At 48.0% G+C, this 18,297-nt stretch overlaps 2 protein-coding genes across 5 annotated transcripts in view; both read left to right on the forward strand.

Moving 5' to 3' along the window:
- The first annotated feature begins 3,903 nt into the window (after nucleotides 1-3,903).
- TPX2 (TPX2 microtubule nucleation factor) lies at nucleotides 3,904-12,531 on the forward strand. 4 transcript variants are annotated; one of them, XM_029960358.1, is made up of 17 exons: nucleotides 3,904-4,084; nucleotides 4,363-4,485; nucleotides 4,677-4,785; nucleotides 5,341-5,472; nucleotides 5,967-6,014; nucleotides 6,148-6,267; nucleotides 6,776-6,909; nucleotides 7,228-7,385; nucleotides 7,779-7,950; nucleotides 8,081-8,219; nucleotides 8,670-8,886; nucleotides 9,101-9,199; nucleotides 9,855-10,031; nucleotides 10,152-10,298; nucleotides 10,853-10,964; nucleotides 11,615-11,802; nucleotides 12,237-12,531. In XM_029960358.1, the coding sequence occupies exons 1-17, from the start codon at nucleotides 3,976-3,978 to the stop codon at nucleotides 12,345-12,347; spliced, it is 2,295 nt and encodes a 764-aa protein (XP_029816218.1). In that variant the 5' UTR covers nucleotides 3,904-3,975; the 3' UTR covers nucleotides 12,348-12,531. The 4 variants fall into 4 exon arrangements, with proteins under 4 accessions (XP_029816218.1, XP_029816219.1, XP_029816220.1 ...); XM_029960359.1 differs by having other exon boundaries at nucleotides 11,636-11,802; XM_029960360.1 differs by lacking the exon at nucleotides 5,967-6,014 and having other exon boundaries at nucleotides 3,905-4,084.
- Nucleotides 12,532-16,457: 3,926 nt separating this feature from the next.
- Nucleotides 16,458-18,297, forward strand: part of MYLK2 (myosin light chain kinase 2) — a 9,072-nt gene continuing 7,232 nt past the window's right edge. Inside the window, exon 1 of the mRNA XM_018073772.2 lies at nucleotides 16,458-16,467. Within this exon, the coding sequence (XP_017929261.2) occupies nucleotides 16,458-16,467 (10 nt within the window). The remainder of the gene's footprint in view (nucleotides 16,468-18,297) is intronic.

The following is an 18,297-nucleotide window of genomic DNA, read 5'->3' on the forward strand; positions in this document are numbered from 1 at the left end:
TGGGGAGAGATAAAGGGTTTGTCCCCTAATTTGGGCGTTGCATGACGGAACAGCAGCGTTGCCGCAGTTCCGTACCCGGGATGGTGAATCCAGTGTTGATTCTGTGCTACAGAGAAGCACAGCTGAACACTGAGTGGGGGGCACTAGAGGGGAGAGAGAAGCTGTAGATCCAGAGTCTGTTAGAAGTGTTCACTTCATCCTGCTCAGGGAAAATCAAGGATGAAGGATGACTTTCCAAAGCTTCTGGCATCATATGGAAGCAGTTCAGGTGGTGGGTGGGATGGTTCCTATCAGGCTGTGGTGATGGGACTGTAGCTACAGAGAGGCAATTTCCAGCCCTTTCTAATGGTCCAATTTACATATTAACCACTGAAAAGCATCCAGGAGCTTTGTATGTGTTATTATCCCTTAAAAAGGAATGGAAAGCTCAGGGTTCAAGGACAATAAAGAAGCTGCCTGGTTAGTGCAGTGTCCTGCGCTGAAGCAGCAGCTGGTGTTGGAGCCTAGCAGAAGGCACTGGAATTGTCTCAGCATGTTGCTGTGCAGCTGCCTCAGCCTTGGGGAAGCTTCTGTTGCTTGTTCCTGGTTGCCCATCTTGGATTTTGAGGCATGTGGATCGACTGGTTTTGCACTTATCTGCTGAAATAATTTGGAATATCCTGTTTGTGTCTGCTCTTATTTTCTTTCTGCTTTCTGATCCTGTTGGGATTTGCCATAAGTAACATCTGTAGCTTGTGAAGCTCCACTGGTGTGTTGTGATGAGGTGTCATCCCCAGGTGACTGAGGGTTTATCTAATTGCACTGTGAGGTGGCAGGAAGGTGCCCTCTCTGTGCCCTCCTTGGAATCCAGACTGGTTTGGGTTGGAAGGGTCCTTAAGGCTCATCTTGTTCCACCCCCCTGCCATGGGCAGGGACACCTTCCACTATCCCAGGTTGCTCCAAGCCCTGTCCAAGCTGGCCTTGAACACTTGAAGAGATGAGGCTGCCACAGCTTCTTTGAGTAATCTGTGCCTCACTACACTCACAGGGAAGGCTTTCTTACTAATATCCAATCTAAATTTCTCCTCTTTTATTTTCTTCTATCACTAGTTGCCTGTGTCCCTATCAATAGCCTGTCTGGCCATTGCTACTCCCCCAGACTTAGACTCCTCTGTTCTCTCTGCTTCTGACCTCGATTTCTCATCTTGGAATGCTGCATCCTTTCTCTGACACAATGTCCTGCACAGCTGGGAGGTCCTTTGTCCAGGCAGGGTCTGCTGTTCCTGCTTTTGGCACAAAATTCACAACTACATTGAGAGAAAGATACTGATCACGTCTGTGATGGAATCGTGTTGGTATTTTAAAGCTAATTTGGATTAGAGTGAGGTGTGAAGTTATTCCAAAATACCTACTGTGCTTGCTGTTGGATCAGTCTTATTCTGGGATAGGAATGCTTGTTCCAATTTAGCTTAATCCTTTTTCAAAGCTAACTAATCTAAACCATGCCAAGGCACTCTTCTGGAACGTGCCAAAGTGTAGTTACTCAAAAGAAACCTGACATCCAGAGGAACCCACTGCCTATTCCTCTCTGTGGATATGGCTCTGCTGCTCTGGAGGCACGTTTAGCTCAGTGAGAGAGCAGACCTAGAAAGAAAATAAAGGTTTTAATCAGGTAGTTGCTTTATAAAAGGAATTTGAGGTGGTTTTGATAGTGAGAAGAGCAGATCCTCCTTTCCTGCCCCAGCAGCTCCGTGAACCAGGTGAAAGCTGATCCTGCAGAACGGGGGTGAGGGTTCCCCAGCTGGCTGGGGACACCTATGTCGACACAGGAGGTGATGGATGTGGGGGAGAGCAGGGTCAGGCTTTAAATCCACGGCGGAGCTGTGTAGGGTTACAGTGTGCCCGCAGTCATGCTCAGGGAAATGCACACAGTGCCTGCTAATTAGGGGAATGGCCTTATTAATGAGAAGAAATTTCCTGAGCGCACTTCAGGTGGATGAGTGCCACAGCAGAGAGAAAGAATTTTGGGTTGAGATGAATGTGGTTGTGGTGTCAGAATCCTGCCCAGGTGTTTTAAAACGCCTGCAGGGAGTGGGCAGCGGGGGTCAGGCTGTGCCCACCCGAGCCTGTGGGGATTTCAGGAGCCTTGTGGTGGCACATTGGAGTGATAAATCACTGGAAAGTTCCTGGCTGACGGGAACTGAGTCGGTGGGTGGAGGAGGGAGATGCCTTTCAGTGAACTGCTGCTTCACTGTCAATCCTGTGCTGGGCAGGACTTGGAGGATACCTAGGGATTTGAAAAGTGGATACCATGACTTCATCTGACTGAAATGGACCCTCTGGAGTTCAGTCACAATAACTTTTACCTCCCTGTTGTCTATTTCAAAAACCTTGGAGTATGAACCTGAGGCATTGATACAATCCCTTTCTTTTCCTGACTATTCTCTTCTGTCTGGGATGGAGGGAAGGGAAGAGAGAAGGGGTCAGCAATGAGGTCAGTGATGAGAGTGCTGACACTATGGGAGAATAAGGACCTTACACAGTAAAAAAGCTGGGAACCACAGCAGTGTAGCAGTGGGCACAAGTAGCTGTGAAACATGATGCCCAGAGCTCTGACTTGGTGAACTGACTGGGGAGGGTGAGGGGAGAATGCAGATGACGCATTTGATTTTTAAAAAAAGTGGAACGTGTTGACAGAAACTCTATCTTGATTAAGGGCAGTAGGAAAGCATTTGATTCCAGCCATGTCTCCAGCTCAGTTACAGTTGGTTTTGGCTCTGATTCTTCTGTTTGCCTTCTTTGGGCCTTACCTTGACATCTTCACAGCCGTGTAGCTGGTGCTTCTCTAGTGACATTCTTCCCTTTGACTATCATAGTTCTGCTCAGAGGAGCTGAAGGTTTCTCAGTGCAGCCATCCTCAGGTTGTGACCAGCCGTGGTACCCCCTAAACACTACATTTCCTTATTCATGGAGCACACACCATCTGGGTTGAACCATGTGTGGTCTGCCTAGACAGATGGTTTAGGGCTGAGGCTGCCTGGATTAGGAATACGCTGCTTTGGAGTTGCTTGGGCTCATAAAAGCAAAGTTCAGGTGATTTCCTCGGGGAGGGTTTTATAACATCCTCGTGGGCTTTGCCTCGCAGCTGTGCGAGGCACCGCGAAAGCACCTTTGCAAAAAGGTTTTGATGTAATTTCAGGGTTTATAACTTTGTCGCTGGCTTTGTTCCTGTTCCGTTGAGTTTAATATCACCTGTTGACACAGGGACTCCTCTTGCTGTCAGTGCTCCGTTAATTAACTGCAGGGACTGTTTGACATGGTCACAGTGTTCGGTTTGTTTATAGCCTGGCCAGCCTTGGGCTAGTGCTGTGGAATGCAGGAGGGCCTGACACTGCCCTCCTTCTGAATTTTTGCCCAGTAACAATGCTCTACAGAGCCATTTTCCTGCTTTGAAAATCAATTTACTCTCTAGAAGAGCACCTTTGTGTCATTAGTTCTTGTTTGTAGCTCTTCAGAGGGAGAAAGGCTGTGCTTTGCAGTGCTCTGGAGTGAAGCTCATCAGTTTTGTAAATCCTGTAAGGGTAAGAACTCTTCTTTGTGCAGTGGTGAGGAAAGGAAGTGCAAATCAGTTGCTCTCTGGAAAAGACTTGTACTTTACTTTGTCTTAAAAATACAGTTCTAGCACCTACAGGTACAAAGAAAACCCTCAAAACTTGATCTTCCTGATAGTTTTGAACCTGCAAATGTCAACAATGGTGAGGTCTCCTTAGCTTTACCAATCAGCAGTAGAATAAACCCCTGCATTGCTCAAGAGGCATTCTGCCCAAAGGTGTGAAGTGCAAGAAAGGGGGTTGTACCAAAGGCTGTCCCAGTGCCTTTCCCTAGAAACCTTGAGGAGGAAGAGAGATGGGGGATGATTCCACTGACACCCTGTTGTTGTCTAAAGAACTGTAGTGGTGCAGGCAGAGGACTCGTGGGGACAGTGTGACAGCAAAGATGGCTAGATCAGAATCCCGCTATTCCTTTGACGTCCCAAACACCTGCATCAACTTTGCAACTCTGGGTGAGGATGATGCTGATGTACACAACGCAGACTCCTGGTTTGGTAAGTTGTTTCCAACTCCTTGATTTGTTTTCTCATTGGATGAGGCCTCGGTGTTATCCTTGGTTTGGGTGTGGCTTCTGTGCCAATTGGTTATTCATGTTTTTAGCTGCATCATCCATTATGCATGGGGGTTTTTTTGTTGTTTTGTGTTTTTTTTAATTTAAACTTTAATGTCTGTAACTTGACAGGTGACTTCGTTAACCTCATAATGATATTCTGATGTATTGTTAAAAATTCCTAACATACTATGTATAGTGAATATCTTTTTCTCCTGACAGACCAAAAAGCCAATATGGAGAATATCCCTCCTGCAGAAAATGTGGCGAAGGTCTCACAGAACAGCCCTGCTTATACAAAGCCTGATGTTCTCTCTGCCTTCACATCACAAGGAGTAGCAATGAGTAAGTTGGCATAGTATGGGGGGCAGGGAATTTAATTTTACCTGCTTTTCACTGGCAAAATGGAAAGGCCTCTGTCTGGCTTTTCTGGGACCATCTTCATAAACTGTTGTCTGCAAGGTCTCACATGGTTTTAATTTGAGATGTTCTTTATATGTGTATATGGATGAGCTGACACTTGTCCCCCTTCTCAGGTGAAAGCAATGGTGAAGAAGAGGGTGCACAGACCCACGCGGTCTCTCAGAACATCATTGGGTCCCTGGAGACCTGGAGAGCTGCTGCCCCTGCAGAGGCCCCTCAGAGGTGAAATTCTTGTGTTCAGTTTGCAAAATGATTGATAATGGTGTAACTAACTAGGTCTCTGTTCTCAGGATCTGCAGTTCTAGCTGTTCTTGGGTCATCCTGTGGGGCTGGAGTTCTCCAGCATGGAGATTGTGTACTGGGACAGCTGATCTGCTGGCTAAGCTGGAGGGACAGTCTCTAGGGTGGAAATGTAATGCAGTGTCTCACATACTTGTCAAATGAGACTTGGTAGCACCAGGAGCTTCTGGAATGTGAGGACATCTGAAACTGAGGTGGCTTATAAAGTTTCTTTGTTTATATCTGTCTGACTTGGGCAGAACTCGTTCTTCATATGAATGCAAGGGGCTCTGTATGCTTGCATATACCGAAGAATACTAAGTTTATGGATTGCTAAACTTTAATAAATCGTGCTGCATTTGGATTGTTGTTTTAAATGCAATTTGCATGGTGGGAATGGTGGAATTAGGTGGTGCACTGACATAAAAAGTGTTATCCAGGTCGTGTGTCTCCTCAGATCTGTGGGAAAGCTGACCCCTGTTTTCTGTTCTACTCTAGAACGAGCAAGAGACCAGCTGCAAAGCCAAGAAAAACCCATCAGCGCAAGCAGCCGGGGAGAATCAAAGCAGAGAGAATTGCTAATGCCCTGGATAATAAGGAAGAGGTTCCACCTCTGAAGAAAATGAGAATGTACGCCATCAAAGTTCTTCTGTTTGAGGCTGGGAAGGGGGTAACAACTGTTCCTTTGGAAAGGATTTCCAGTTGGCTGAGAGGGTTCTCACACAAAGGTTAGGGGGTGATGACTGGAACTGATTCCTGATACTGGTTTCATAAACAAGAAATGGCTGCAAGAGCTGAAGGAATTGCTCTGTTTGGAAGTAGAGATGTGAATGAAATGAGCGTGGGTTTCTTCAGCTTCTTACTCCTTACTCAGTGTCAGTCAGTTAGTTTTAAATTTGTCTTAACTTATCCATCAGGAAGTCATCAGGCAGTTAGTCATAAGTTATGAAAGAGTCACAGCTCAAATATTTCTCAAATTAGCTTAACCACTAAGGTATCATATGGTGATAAGCTTGAGGTCAGGAAATTGAAGTGTGATCTTTGAAATGCTGCTGTACCACAGTACAGTACTCCTTCCTCTAGAAAAGTTCCAAAAACTCAGCAATTCATCTTCCCTTCTGCAACCTTAGATACCAGGGAAAACTGGACAGTCTGCCTGGGCCTATGGTGAGGTAAGGCCAGCCTGGCATACCTTAGACCTCGCCAGGTGTTGGGATGTTATACATGGTGGTGAGAACTGCAGGTGATCTTTCATTTAGAACACAGTTAATTGGAGTGGTTTGCTCTAACAAGTCGTTTTCTTAGTTCTGGCAGCAGAAAGGAGACGGAAGAATCCACAAAGGCAGAGCCCTCACAGGATCCTGACCTGTCCCCAGAGAGAGAGAAAAGCAAACCACTCATGCCCTCCACGCCAACAATGTTGAAGTACGTGGCTTTCTTGTGACTTGTCTGCTAATCACGGTTGATTTAGGTGACAGTCCTGGCTGAGTGTTTCCAGCTTCAACTTAGCATGTGATGGTATCACATTTAGTAAACACTAGGTTAAGGCAACAATATTAGGATGAAATGTACTTCACCAGCTGAACCTGTGCACTGGAAAGCTTTTGCTTTTCTTTTGAGGAACAAGTTGTTCTTGCTGGTGGATTGAGCATGCCCACAGCAAATGGCTCTGCAGAATAGCAGCTAGCTGTGAGATTTCTTGAGCAAACAAAATCCAAGCAGATCTTCTGAAGAGTATGATTTTATAACAAGGAATGCTCCTGCAGTGAGGTCAGAAATAAGCATGTTCCTTGCATTCATTTTCATGGCTAGGCTTCGCAAACGAAGATTTGGGAAGGCTCTATCCGCATTTGTTACAGATGTTCCTTGCACTAACATGCTAATAACCAGGGAAGCAGGAAGGAATATCTCAGTCTTTAATGTGCTTCTGCAGGAGGACCAAACCTTCTAGCAAGCTGAAGAGTACAGAGGAGCAGGAACTTGAAAAGATGCAGCAGTTGCAGCAGGAGGTTATGGAGCTGCGGAAGAAGAACGAGGAGTCTCTGAAAGCAGCTATTGCTGGAGCAGGTGGGCTCTGCCTGGATTGCAGATTGAAGCTGTACTGGGCTCAGCTGGAGAGTGCTGCACAGAGCTGTGCAAGTACCTCTGGAAACAAACATTCCAGACTTTGTGATAAATATTAGGAGGCTTTTAATGTAGATCAGCCTCTAAACTGCCTGGAAAAAAGTGTTTGGGTTTTGTCATGTTTTGAAGGGTTAAAGATGAGTTTTCTAAAAATTTGTCTAGTTATTAGATATTAAATGCTTTTTTTTTTTATCCCCACAAATCCTACACCCCCGCCCCACTCCAAAAGGCTTCCAATTCTTAAGTGTTCTTTTTCTTTAGGACAACCCATGAAGAGACCAGTTGGTCAAGTAACAAAGCCAATTGATTTCCACTTCTACACAGAGAATAGGATTAAACAGAACGTGGGAAGCCATCCTGAGAATGAGTACAAGGAGCTGGATTTTGCAGCAGTACTCAGGAAGCATCCCCCTTCTCCGGTGAGAGCCAGAGTGTTGTCAGCACTTGGCTGACTGATTCTTGACATCACCTCCTTGCTGCTTGTGCAACACCCATGCTGGTGACCCACAGAGGGGTTACCTCAGGAGGGGCAGGTGTTGTGCAAACCTAATTGAGAACTTGCCGTGTGTCTCGTTGCCACAAGACTCCAAAGAAATCTTGTGGAAAAAGGAGCTCTTTAATGTCAGATCTTCCAGTCATTCCACTTCATGCTTTAATCTTCTGCTTTGAACAGTTTCCCAATATGACTTGTGTGTGTTCAGAGTATTAACATTTATGCTTAATGTTAAAGTGTTACCTTCTTTTCAGTGAGGGGAAGGAAATGTTGTCGAAGCCTCTTGGCCATGGCCATACTGACTGTTTTCTTTCTCCAGATGCGAATGCCAAAGGGACCCACTGTCCCCAAACCTTTCAACCTGTCCCAGGGAAACAAAAGAAAACTTGAAACCACATCAGAGTACGTGTCCTTTGCTGAGCAGGTAGAAGCATTCCAAAAACGCACACCCTCTCGTTACCATTTGAGGAGCAGGAAACCTGAGGAAGAAGGTGAGTGGTCCTGCCTGTGTCCACAGAGATGGTGGTAGAACAACAGAGATGCTTTGACTGCTCTGAGCAAGCAGTCTGTGTCTGTTGTAGGCCTTGCCATTAACTGCTGGTCTCTGACTTGAATTTACAGGCCAAGTTTCAGGAAAGTCTGTGAAGCCTCAGCTCACCTGTGCCAAAACACCAGTGCTCCAAACAAAGCAGCGCTCGAGACCTGTCACCTGCAAAACTGCAGCAGAGTTAGAAGCAGAGGAATTAGAGAGAATTCAACAGTAAGTAAATGTTTACTCTAGTCCTCCAAGGGAGGAATGTACCACACTGGGAATATCTTTCAGATACCAAAATATCACTTCTCAGGAATACCCTTTGTGTAAAAGAATGAGTAGCATAAAACCATTGATATTCCTTTAGCTCATGCATGATTCCATGGCTCTGATTGTAGGGAAGTGAAAAGTAGCCAATTCATTTTGAAGAAAGTGCTCTTAGGAGAGCTGATCTTGAGTTCAGTACAGCTTATGATGAGTAAAGCAAACCCAGTATAGCAGTATACACCCTGCATGCGCTTCAAAACTCTCCTGGTGGCCAAAGGTTTGTATTTTTAGGAAAGCAATTCATGTTTTCCTTATTAATCTTGCTGTTTCAAAACCAAAGGAAGAGTTGCTAACTAGAGCTGCACAGCAATGTACAATGTATAGGTGACTGCCTCCATCTCTGCTGTGTAGGTACAAATTCAAAGCACGAGAACTCAATTACAAAATCTTTGAGGGTGGGCCACTCCTGCCCAAGAAGCCCCGTGTGAGGAATGTCACACAACCCATCGGCTTCGAGTTGGAAACAGAAAAAAGGATTCAGGAGCGTGAGAGTAAGAAGCGGCAGGAGGAAGAGCGCTTCGAATTCCATTCCAGGCCGTGTCCCACAAAAATCCTGGAGGATGTTGTGGTAAGAAGTTTGGTAATACCCAGACCTGGGAATTAGGACTGAGGTGGCAATCAGTTTCAGAATGCCTGTACCTGTGTTGCATTATGTATTTTGATAATCTCCAGTAAACACTGGCTGCCATTAGGTAAGAACTGCAACAGGTACGTCCTGTGCTCTGTGTTATGTTTTCCTGGCACTCGGCCTTGGGTAACTCCTTACTGGCTCTTCTGAACAGGGTGTTCCGGAGAAGAAAGAACTTCCTTGTACAGTCCCCAGGTCTCCAGCCTTCGCCTTGAAAAGCAGAACCCGTGTGTCTGGCAGAGAGGAAGAAAAGGTAACGATTGTGACTAGGCTGGAGCCAGGCCCAGGTCCCACCACAGTGCTTCTGGTTGTGGGTAGGATGCTCTGGGCTGGGGAGCCTCTGCCCTCCTGTGAGCAGTTCCTCCACTGGTCACCTTTGTCTGTGCCATTCTCTCAAAGCAATTTTGAGTTACTGCTACTCATTTTACAGAAACTGAATTCTCATATGAAGTGAAATTTAAACACAAGAGCACTGATGGGGGTTTCTGAAGTGTTGCTGCTATGAAGGAGGAAAGTGAACTGCTTAAATTTCTCAGGACATTGCCCTTCCCTATTCTGTCATGGAGGGCAGATATTGCCCATGACCCTTCTCCCCGAGGCAGGGAGCAGGATTCTGAATGCATCATGTGCTTTTTCCTTTCCCTCTTGTGAAGAGGACATTAAAGTCTAATTTGGATGAGTACTAGAAATGAGAGTGGTTTAGAAAGAGGAAGAACTGGCCTGTGGGTCAGGATGCCAGTAAGTAGGCACTTCTTGGATTGCTAATTTTTGCAGTGTCCAGTGTTTGCTTGACCCTGCTGTTCCCCTTATTAAAGGAGCTCATTCAGAGCTCTTCATGGCTTTGTTTGGCAGGAGTTGTGGTCTCTACAAAAATAAAAAATCGGATCCTAACACTAATATCCCTTTAGGAAAAGGAGGTGGTGCCTGTGATCAAAGCTAACCCTATGCCACATTACGGAGTGCCCTTCAAACCCAAAATGCCAGAGCAGAGGCACGTGGAAGTTTGCCCCTTCTCTTTTGATGCCCGGGACAAAGAGCGGCAAATACAAAAAGAGAAAAAAATAGAAGAATTTCAGAAGGAAGAGGTAAGAAGTGAAGCTGCCTTGGATTCCACTCCTTCAGTAAAAGGAGTGTGGCAGGATCTTGCTGTTGCCTGTTAAACATCCAAGGAAAGGACAAGAAATATTTCAAGTTGTTTGTTTCAGGTGCCGAAGTTCAAAGCGCAGCCTCTGCCTTACTTTGACCAAGTTAAACTGCCAGAAAAAAAGGTCAAAGCCCCAACCCAGCCTGAACCATTCCATCTGCAGGTGGATGAACGGGGAGCTGCCAAGCTCGAGAGCTGGAAACATCAGGTAGGATAAAAAGTATAATGGAAAAGACTGGACTTAAAGCAGCTGATGGAGTTGTAGTCAACTCTGAAAAGTGTCCTGCTTGAGTTGAATCAGGAGCTGAGTTTGAGCAATGAATTATTCTGTCCTTGTCACGAGAGTTGAGCTGTGGATTAAAGATTGGTGGATTGGGGTTATTTATTTTTCTCACTTTATGGTAAATCACTAGATTTACCACAGCTGCATGAACAGCCGTGGGGTGATTTCTAAGCAGCAACTCTGTGCAGCTGGATCCCTTTGCTGACCATCTCTCTGCTTGGGGATTTATTGACACATAAATAATATACTGCTTTTCTCGTGTGAAGTCTGCAGTGGACACCTGAAACTTTCTTCAAGCTATTTTTGGCAAAGTAACTATCAGGCAACAAGTGACACATCTTTCTGGCTTTAATATGATTTTCTATGGAAATGATTTGACTAAGTCAACCTAGCTCTTTCAGTTGTTGGGAGTGCTGGAGTCTGTGTCGGGGGTGATGCTCTCTTTATGCCTGACATTGATGTGCTTTCTTCTCCTGCAGCTCGAAGAAGACTTGAAAAGGCAGAAAGAGGCAGCATGTTTTAAAGCTCGTCCCAACACAGTGGTGTACCAGGAGCCTTTTGTGCCCAAAAAGGAACACAAACTACTATCAGGTGGAGTTACAAGTACTTGCTACACGGGCTTGGCGGGTAGCTCAGGACTGATGCAATTAAGTGGTGTTTTTTCTGGCTGTTGCCTCTTCTTCATCAGCACAGCCAATAGTGCCTTGCATTTAATCAACTAATTGCCTAACAGCTTGTGTCCCCTGGGAGCGGGCGGGTTTCCTCTCCCCCCCATCCTGCTCCAGCATGGCAGCTGTATTTAGCAGCTCTGCTGCAATTGGCAGATGATTGATGTCTGCCAGCTCAGGATAAGGGTACAGAGAATGTGAGGAGCTCCCTGCAGAGACAGCTGGCATTTCTGCAGAGCTGTCACTCTTTTCCTCCCATTTCTAATGAGATGAAGGCATCTACTGCTTGGGTAGACTGAGCTTTGTAGAGCATAAAACCAACCAAAAACTTGTTTGTACTAACAATTGTGTGCTTGCTCCCTCCCATGAGAACACCCGTGGCGGGGTGACGTCTGCATTAACACTGCTCACGTCTGGGAGCAAGGTTTTCTCTTTTCCTGAAGCCTGGAGGTATCTCCTAACCACCCTTGCCAAGGGGAAGCTCTCCAAAGGGAGGCTTCCGCTGACACTAGTACCTCTCTGCTTTACCTGACTGTCTTTGAACCTATGTTGTCTCCTCTGTTTCTAACTTAGAGAGCCTTTCTGGTTCTGTAGTTCCTGAAAGCTTTGAGCTGGCAACGGAAAGAAGGGCAAAGGAACGGCAAGAATTTGAAAAGCGATTGGCAGACGCAGAAGCTGTAAGGGAGAGGTATCAGGAGCAGATCAGGCAGGAACAAGAGGAGCGTGAAAAGGAAGAAGTTGCTAAGCTAAGGCAAGAAATGGTAAGTGAGCTGTTTCTGAGCAAGGGCTGTAAAGCAACCCGAAGGAATGTGGGAATATCCTCAAGGAGCTCATGTCACTGCTGAGCTGCATTAAGATTGTCTTTTCGAGGTTCCCTGTTGCAAACTAATTCCTCATTAACTTTAAAACTGCTTTAAAAACAAAAACCAAAACCTGCAAAATGACCCAAATAAAGAAGGCAGCTCTGCTGAGTGGCTGAGTTTTGGAGCTGTACATGTGTAGCTATCAGAGCAGAATGATCTTTGTAAAACCCACAACCCCAACATGTGCTGTGCATGTTCCCAGTGCCTGGGGCAGTGTGTTGGTCTCAGACACCTGCCTTCATCCCACCCATGGCTCACCTGCAAGTTTTAACTTCATCATAGCTGCAACCATTTGCTTCATTGTGTCCTTGATTATATTTATTTTTTTACAGGTTCACAAGGCAAACCCAATACGCAAATACCGCAGCGTAGAAGTGAAGCCCAGTGATCAGTTACTGACTTTGCCAAAGTCTCCCAACTTCTCAGATAGATTCCGGTGCTGATGAGCACCCACATGATATTAGGAGGGAGATCCCATCCCTCTCTACTCTCTTGATAGGAGAGAGGGAACAGTTGTTTTTCCGTGACTCTGCCTGAACTCCTACCCTTGGTTCCTTTGTACTGAATAGTTTAACTCCACCTGAGCCCATGGCATCCCACCTAACTAAATAAAGTTTCCTAATATGACGCTGTCTCTGGCTAGTGGGCTGAGGCCCTTTCCTGCAGAAGAGTTTTTGGTAAAGGCTGACTGTACAGATGTGTGCATCTGGCAGAGCTGCCTTGTCTTTGTACACTAAGTGTTGTTTTCAAGTGTCTGGTTTTTAGCCTTTTAATCTGTATTAAGCTTGAACTGTGTTAAATAATGTGAGGCTCCTGCAAGCCAGCGCAGTGCGGGTCAGACCTTTCTCATGATGTTTAGATGAACAATATAAGTCTTGCTCATGCTTTAAAGTAATTCTCTGTGTACATTAGAGCATTAAACCTTCTTGCTCTTTTATAGCTGAATCCCTTCTATTTGGGGAACAATTTAACTGACAAATGACTTGCTGCGAGCTGCTGCCCCAGCTCCTGCCAGTGCGGGTCTCTTGGCTACAGAGACATCAGTGTCTCTGGCCAGTCTGGGCAGCAAGCAGAGTTAAATATAGCCCAAGTGCTCAAATGTGCCAGAGAACAAAACTGCCAGCGTTGTGAAGTCGCATTTAGATTAAAAATTTAATAATTATTTCTTACCTTGGTATTGTGCTCTGATTTCTTACCTTTGTATCTTGCTGGTATACATGTGAGCAGGGCTGCTTGCTGCTGTTGTGCTGTTCAGAACAGAGGAAAAAAAGGAAAACTTAGAATTAATGTGTCCAGGTAGGACAAACTGTCTTGTTTGGGGGTTATGGCAAACACTTGCTTTCATTTCCTCTGAATTCAGATATTATTGGAGAAGTATTCTTAGAGTGTGGCCTTTTATTCAGATTTTTGGGTAGAGAAGAGAAGAAGCTCAAACTTGAGGTGTCAGACTCCAGCTGAGGGGATGGTTAGAGGTGCCATCTCATCCTTGCCAAAGAACATCAAGCAATTGCTGTTTTACTCCTAAACTGGGGGAGGTAACAGAGGGAGAAATTCCTCAGAGAGCTAAATTCCAAAATGAACATTTATTGTACCTGAGGGATTATGTTTCTGCAGGAATTCTAAAAAGTGTGATGCTCAAGGGATGCCATGGCAGAACAGCTGGAGTCTCTATGGGAATGTTTCAAAGAGCACCAGTCTCAAACTTCTCTGCTTGGATTAAAAGAGAAAAAGCCCCCCCTGCTGAAATATAAGGGTTCTTGAAAAAATTAAAGGTTTTTAGCAGTTAGTAACTAAGGAACTCTGGAGAACCAGAGGGCTGAGGAAATGTGTTGGTACTGAAGGATGAATGACTCTGGAGCAGTGTGGCCTCTTGGAAATGGTAAGCTCAGCTGTGGCTCCTTTTTGCTCAAGCTACACTTTTCCTTCCCTTGAGGATTTTTGTGCAGGTGTGGCAGAGCTGCACCTGAAAGGGTTGACCCAGTCACCCAGGATGCCTTCAGCCACATGTTTCTGACTTTGCTGGTAGCCCCATGTTGCTGAGCTCAGGGTTACAAGACAGCCAGAACAGCTCCTGTCACTGCTGCTGTGACAATTTACAGGATTGACTGGAGCAAGAGGGATGTGTCAGCATCCTCTTCTTGAAAACTAGGATCAGTGTGGATCTGGCCACTCTGCCTTAACCTCATTTCTGTTGCAGTGGAGCTGTTCCCTGCAATCTACTGGCCAGGGACATGGCTGAACTTCAGATGTGCAGTCAGGGAATCCTTGCTGCTTCCTCGAGTGCCAGCTCTGGAGCCAGCAGTGTGTGGGCAGCAGGAGCAGAAAATATTTATGATGAGTCAGGAGAAAGCTGGAATGATGATGAGCTGCTGAAGAATGTAAAGGCAAACAGGATAATGAGGCTATGGAGCTGGAGCAGCCAATGATCCCTTAAGGATGGACCAGCTGGATTTCCCTGATGGCCCTATATGGCCTTTGCTCCTGCCTTGAGGAAGGCATTGTGTGCCTGACAACTTAGCAGTTTTTTCCCCCAACGGTATCATTTGGGTCTAATAAAAGACATTACATCTTCCCCCAGACACGGCCTCTTGTATTCCCCAGGCACTACAAAGAGTGGAAGGAACCTCAGGCAGCTGTGCCTGCAAGGATCTGGGGTGTTGGGCTGAGCTGGAGTCACCCACCACGTTCCCACAGGCCGATGGGTGGGACCTGCCCCCTTAATTAGGAGGGAGGTGTTGACATGGTGAAAGAAGTGCTCTAGTGTAGAAAGTGTGTAAGAGATGGGTGTCCTGGAGGAGCTGGATGTTGCAGAGGATGGGGTTTGCTCAAGGCTTCATCAGGGAAAGGGGGGCAGGTGATTTTCCCAGTGTCAGGGAGAATAAAATTACAGGACTGGAGCAAGATTTAACTGAGTACTGTTCCAGCACCTAGCTTTAGAGTTGGGGTAGGTTGAGAAACTGATGTAAAATCTATATTCTCTCTGCATGGATTTTGCAAAAACATTCTTGTATTCCAGAACTCAAAACCCATAACCTTTATGTGCCTTCCTTGAGAGCAAGGAGTGGGAGGAGGGGAGGTGAGGAGAGCTGGATACAAAATCTTCCTCTGATGAATTTCTAGTTGAGCTGTACCCAAAATAATTTCTTATCGAAGTAATTTGCTGAACTCAGACTAGAGCTGTAACTAAAAGGCAATGTTTTCCTGGACTTTTATGTTGAATTGCAAGATCTGATTATCTAGTGAATAAAGTTTTTATGAAAAGGCTTGATGATGCTCTCAAATCACAGTTTTGCTTCTCCCTTCCCTCTCCACTAGGAAAACTTGTTGGCTGCCAGTGTGGCGAGGACCCTCTGCCTTGGGTATGTCCTGGTGCTTCAAGCCCACACTGGTGTTCCCTGGTACTGCCCACCAGCAGCTGCATTCCTGTCCTCAAGGTGCTGCCTAGCTCTGGGTGCCCTTCTCCTGCTGATGGGATTTTTCCTTGTCTTTCCCCGTCACCTTGATGGCACCTGTCATGGCACACTGGCAGCGCGTTGTGGAAGCCCTGGGCGCTGATGGAAGCAGTTAAACTGTGCCTGCCAGGCCCGACAGCCTGACTGGTTTGTGTTACAGTGGCATGGCTGGGATTCAGGTGGGGATGTTGTTCAGCCTGCCCTGCTGCTCGATTTAGCTGGGGTGTAGGGTTTCCCAGGGAACAGGCCGGCTTTGGCCCCTCAGAGCCTCCCTTCCTGTGGAAAGCATAAAGGTTAAAGTGTGCTGCTGCAGTTGTGACAACGGCGTCGCTAAGGAACAGCGTGCTTGAGGCACTGCCATATATCCCCAGGACAGGCTGTTTTCCAGCTGCAGCCAATGTAGGCTCTGGCTTAAATTCCTGAATGGGAAGGAAAAAAAAAAAAGCCAAGCCCAGGCTGAGAACCCTGGGTGGTGACTGGTTTGCAGAGAGATAGATCATTGTGCCGCTCCCTGGGGTGTGGGATTTTGGACCAAGGCATCCAAAATCCTGGGGTGTAACACCTCCTACTCTTCAATTCTACACTTCCTTCTGCTGAGGAGTCTGATTTCAGCTTATTTCCCTCTACCCACAAACGAATTTTGTCTGTAATAATGCCAAACCTGGTCACCAATGACCTTTGGAGAACCATTTCCATGGCCACCAGTGCCTGCTCCCAGGGCTTTGCTTCCTCAACTTGTCCCTAGCTTTCCTCTCCAGCCACCAACCTTGCTCCCAGGGAGCTTGTAAGATTGCAAGCATCCTGGGAAGGCTGGCTGGTGTCCAGGTGGGTGCTCCTCTCCTTGGAGAGGTTTTTTTATCCCAGCGTTCACTGCACCAACAGCTCGAGGGAGCTGTGGGGCACGGCTGTGGCACATAACTCCTGCCCTGTGCCTGTGGAGCGGCTGTGAGGATGTGCTCCTTCCACCCGGGGTTTGCCGGGAGGGTGCAGAGCCGAAGGCTGGCGGGGTGGTGGCAGTACGTGCCTGAAGTGACACTGGTGGCCACCAGGTGTCTGGCAACCCTCGGCCGGAGGAGGGCAATTCCAAACTGTACTTTGGCGATGACAGTCGGTGGGCAGAGTCCCTGCTGTCCAGGCACAGTTATTCCTTACAGTGTGCCTTGTGGAGGCTGAGGTGGGGGGGCTCATGTTCACCACGGGAATGGGCAGTGTGGGTGTCACAGCCCCCAAGAGCTGTGGGTGTGGTGATGCCCCAACCTCTGCGTGTACATGACTGCATCAGCACTGTGGGTTGGAGCTGTGCACCTGCTCCTGCATCATCCCTGCTGGTCCTCGTCACATTCCAGGTCCTGTCTTGGATTTTGGGAAAGGAACTGGGCTCAGTGAAGCAACAAATCCAAGCTGTGAAGGCTGGACCAGGAGAGCACTATGTCTGCTCAGGAGCCTCTGTCTGTGTCCCACTGAGCAAGTGTTGCTCTTGTATCAGGGTGGCAATGGTGGGTGCCTGAGGCCAGGGCAGGGACAGATGGGACAGCAGCACCTTTGGGACATGGGGACAGTCATGACTCCATCCTGACTTGTGTCACTCTCAATGCCACATGTGAACCACAGCTCCTCTGGCAAAGCCTGATCCTAGCCCATGGTTCACAGACGCTGCTGGCTCACTGGGAGCTGGGATTTGGCAATGTGGAGCAGCAGCACTGTCCCTTCCCCTGCCTGGCCAAGGTCACATCCTCCTGTGCTGCAGGCAAGGTAAGCACAGAGGACCAGCACCATCACCAGCTGCTTGCGGCCACCATCCCCATAGTTTGGCCAGTGGCTGCCTTGTGCCACCTGTGAGCACCTTGGAAGACCTTGGCCACCTGGACCCTGTCCAGATTGCCCAGGCCACACTCATGGGATGGTTTTGGGCTGCCACTGTGTCCAGTGCCAGCCCTCCCTGTGGTGCTGTGCTGGGGCAGGAGGAAGGTCCGTCCCCATCCCCTGCCCTGTGTCTGCGTGTCCCCAGCCCACGAGGGACAGGCGAGAGTGGCGTGTCCTTTGAACGGGCTCCAGCAGCAACAGGTGCTGGGAAAGGCGAAGCGGGACGGCTCCTGCTGCTGTAAAGGATCCTCCTCTGCCTGCACTAATCCAGCTCTGTTACACCAGGGATAGAAGAGGCTGCTCCCTCCGGCGCTGTCACAGTGCAGATGCTGCCCCTCTGACCGCCCGCTGCACCACGGCCCAGGTAAAGGGGCTGGGGGGTCTCTGTGGCCGCTCACTTGGGGTATGGTGGTGGGGAGTCCTGGGGATAGTGAAACCCCCAACCCTGGGAGGAACGCTTCCAACCCAATGGGCTCCCCATGCTCAGCTGTGGGACATGGGAATGCTGTCCCAGGGACTGCTCTAGTAAGACCGGCAAGCAACTTCCCTGTTACTGGGATGGTTGCATCTGGGTGGCTGCACAGGGTGGGTGTTTTAGGACAGGGTGAGGAGAGGTGACCGGGCAGGGAAAGGCAGCGAAGCCCAGGGCAGAGTGGAGATTTGGGGATCAGGTGTTGGGCTGGAGCCCCATGCAGATACATGGGCACCAACAGGTCCCCTTGGGGGACCTGGTTACCCCAGGGCAGGGGGATGAGCAGTGCTGGGGGCCCACATAGCCCCTGAACCGATGGGGTTTGCCTGCGTGGCTGTGTGGTTTGGGGGCCAGCAGTGTTGGGGCCGTGCTGGGAATGCTCACTTCTCCTGCTCCTCACCCACCAGCCTGGGGCTGGAGCCGCCATGGTGGGATGTGGCCTTAAATTGTCACCCTGGCCGCGCCGCGCTGGCTGTTCACACATCAGGGGCCCCAGGCACCCGGTGACAGGTGCCGGTGTCAGGCCATCGATCAGTCACCGTGGGGCAGATATCGGGGCACAATGGGACGGTGCCGGGACTGGTGGCTACGTGGGACTCCTGGCTC

This window comes from Manacus vitellinus, unplaced genomic scaffold (genome assembly GCF_001715985.3).
Source record: "Manacus vitellinus isolate BGI_N305 unplaced genomic scaffold, ASM171598v3 scaffold_26_pilon, whole genome shotgun sequence".
Classification (NCBI taxonomy): domain Eukaryota; kingdom Metazoa; phylum Chordata; class Aves; order Passeriformes; family Pipridae; genus Manacus; species Manacus vitellinus.

Excerpts from the sequence above, each read along its gene's own strand:
- TPX2 (XM_029960358.1), top strand. The coding sequence starts at position 3,976 with ATGGCTAGATCAGAATCCCGCTATTCCTTTGACGTCCCAAACACCTGC. Across the intron at positions 4,085-4,362 it reads CAACGCAGACTCCTGGTTTG|ACCAAAAAGCCAATATGGAG; the intron begins GTAAGTTGTTTC and ends TTCTCCTGACAG. Across the intron at positions 9,200-9,854 it reads CTGGCAGAGAGGAAGAAAAG|GAAAAGGAGGTGGTGCCTGT; the intron begins GTAACGATTGTG and ends ATATCCCTTTAG.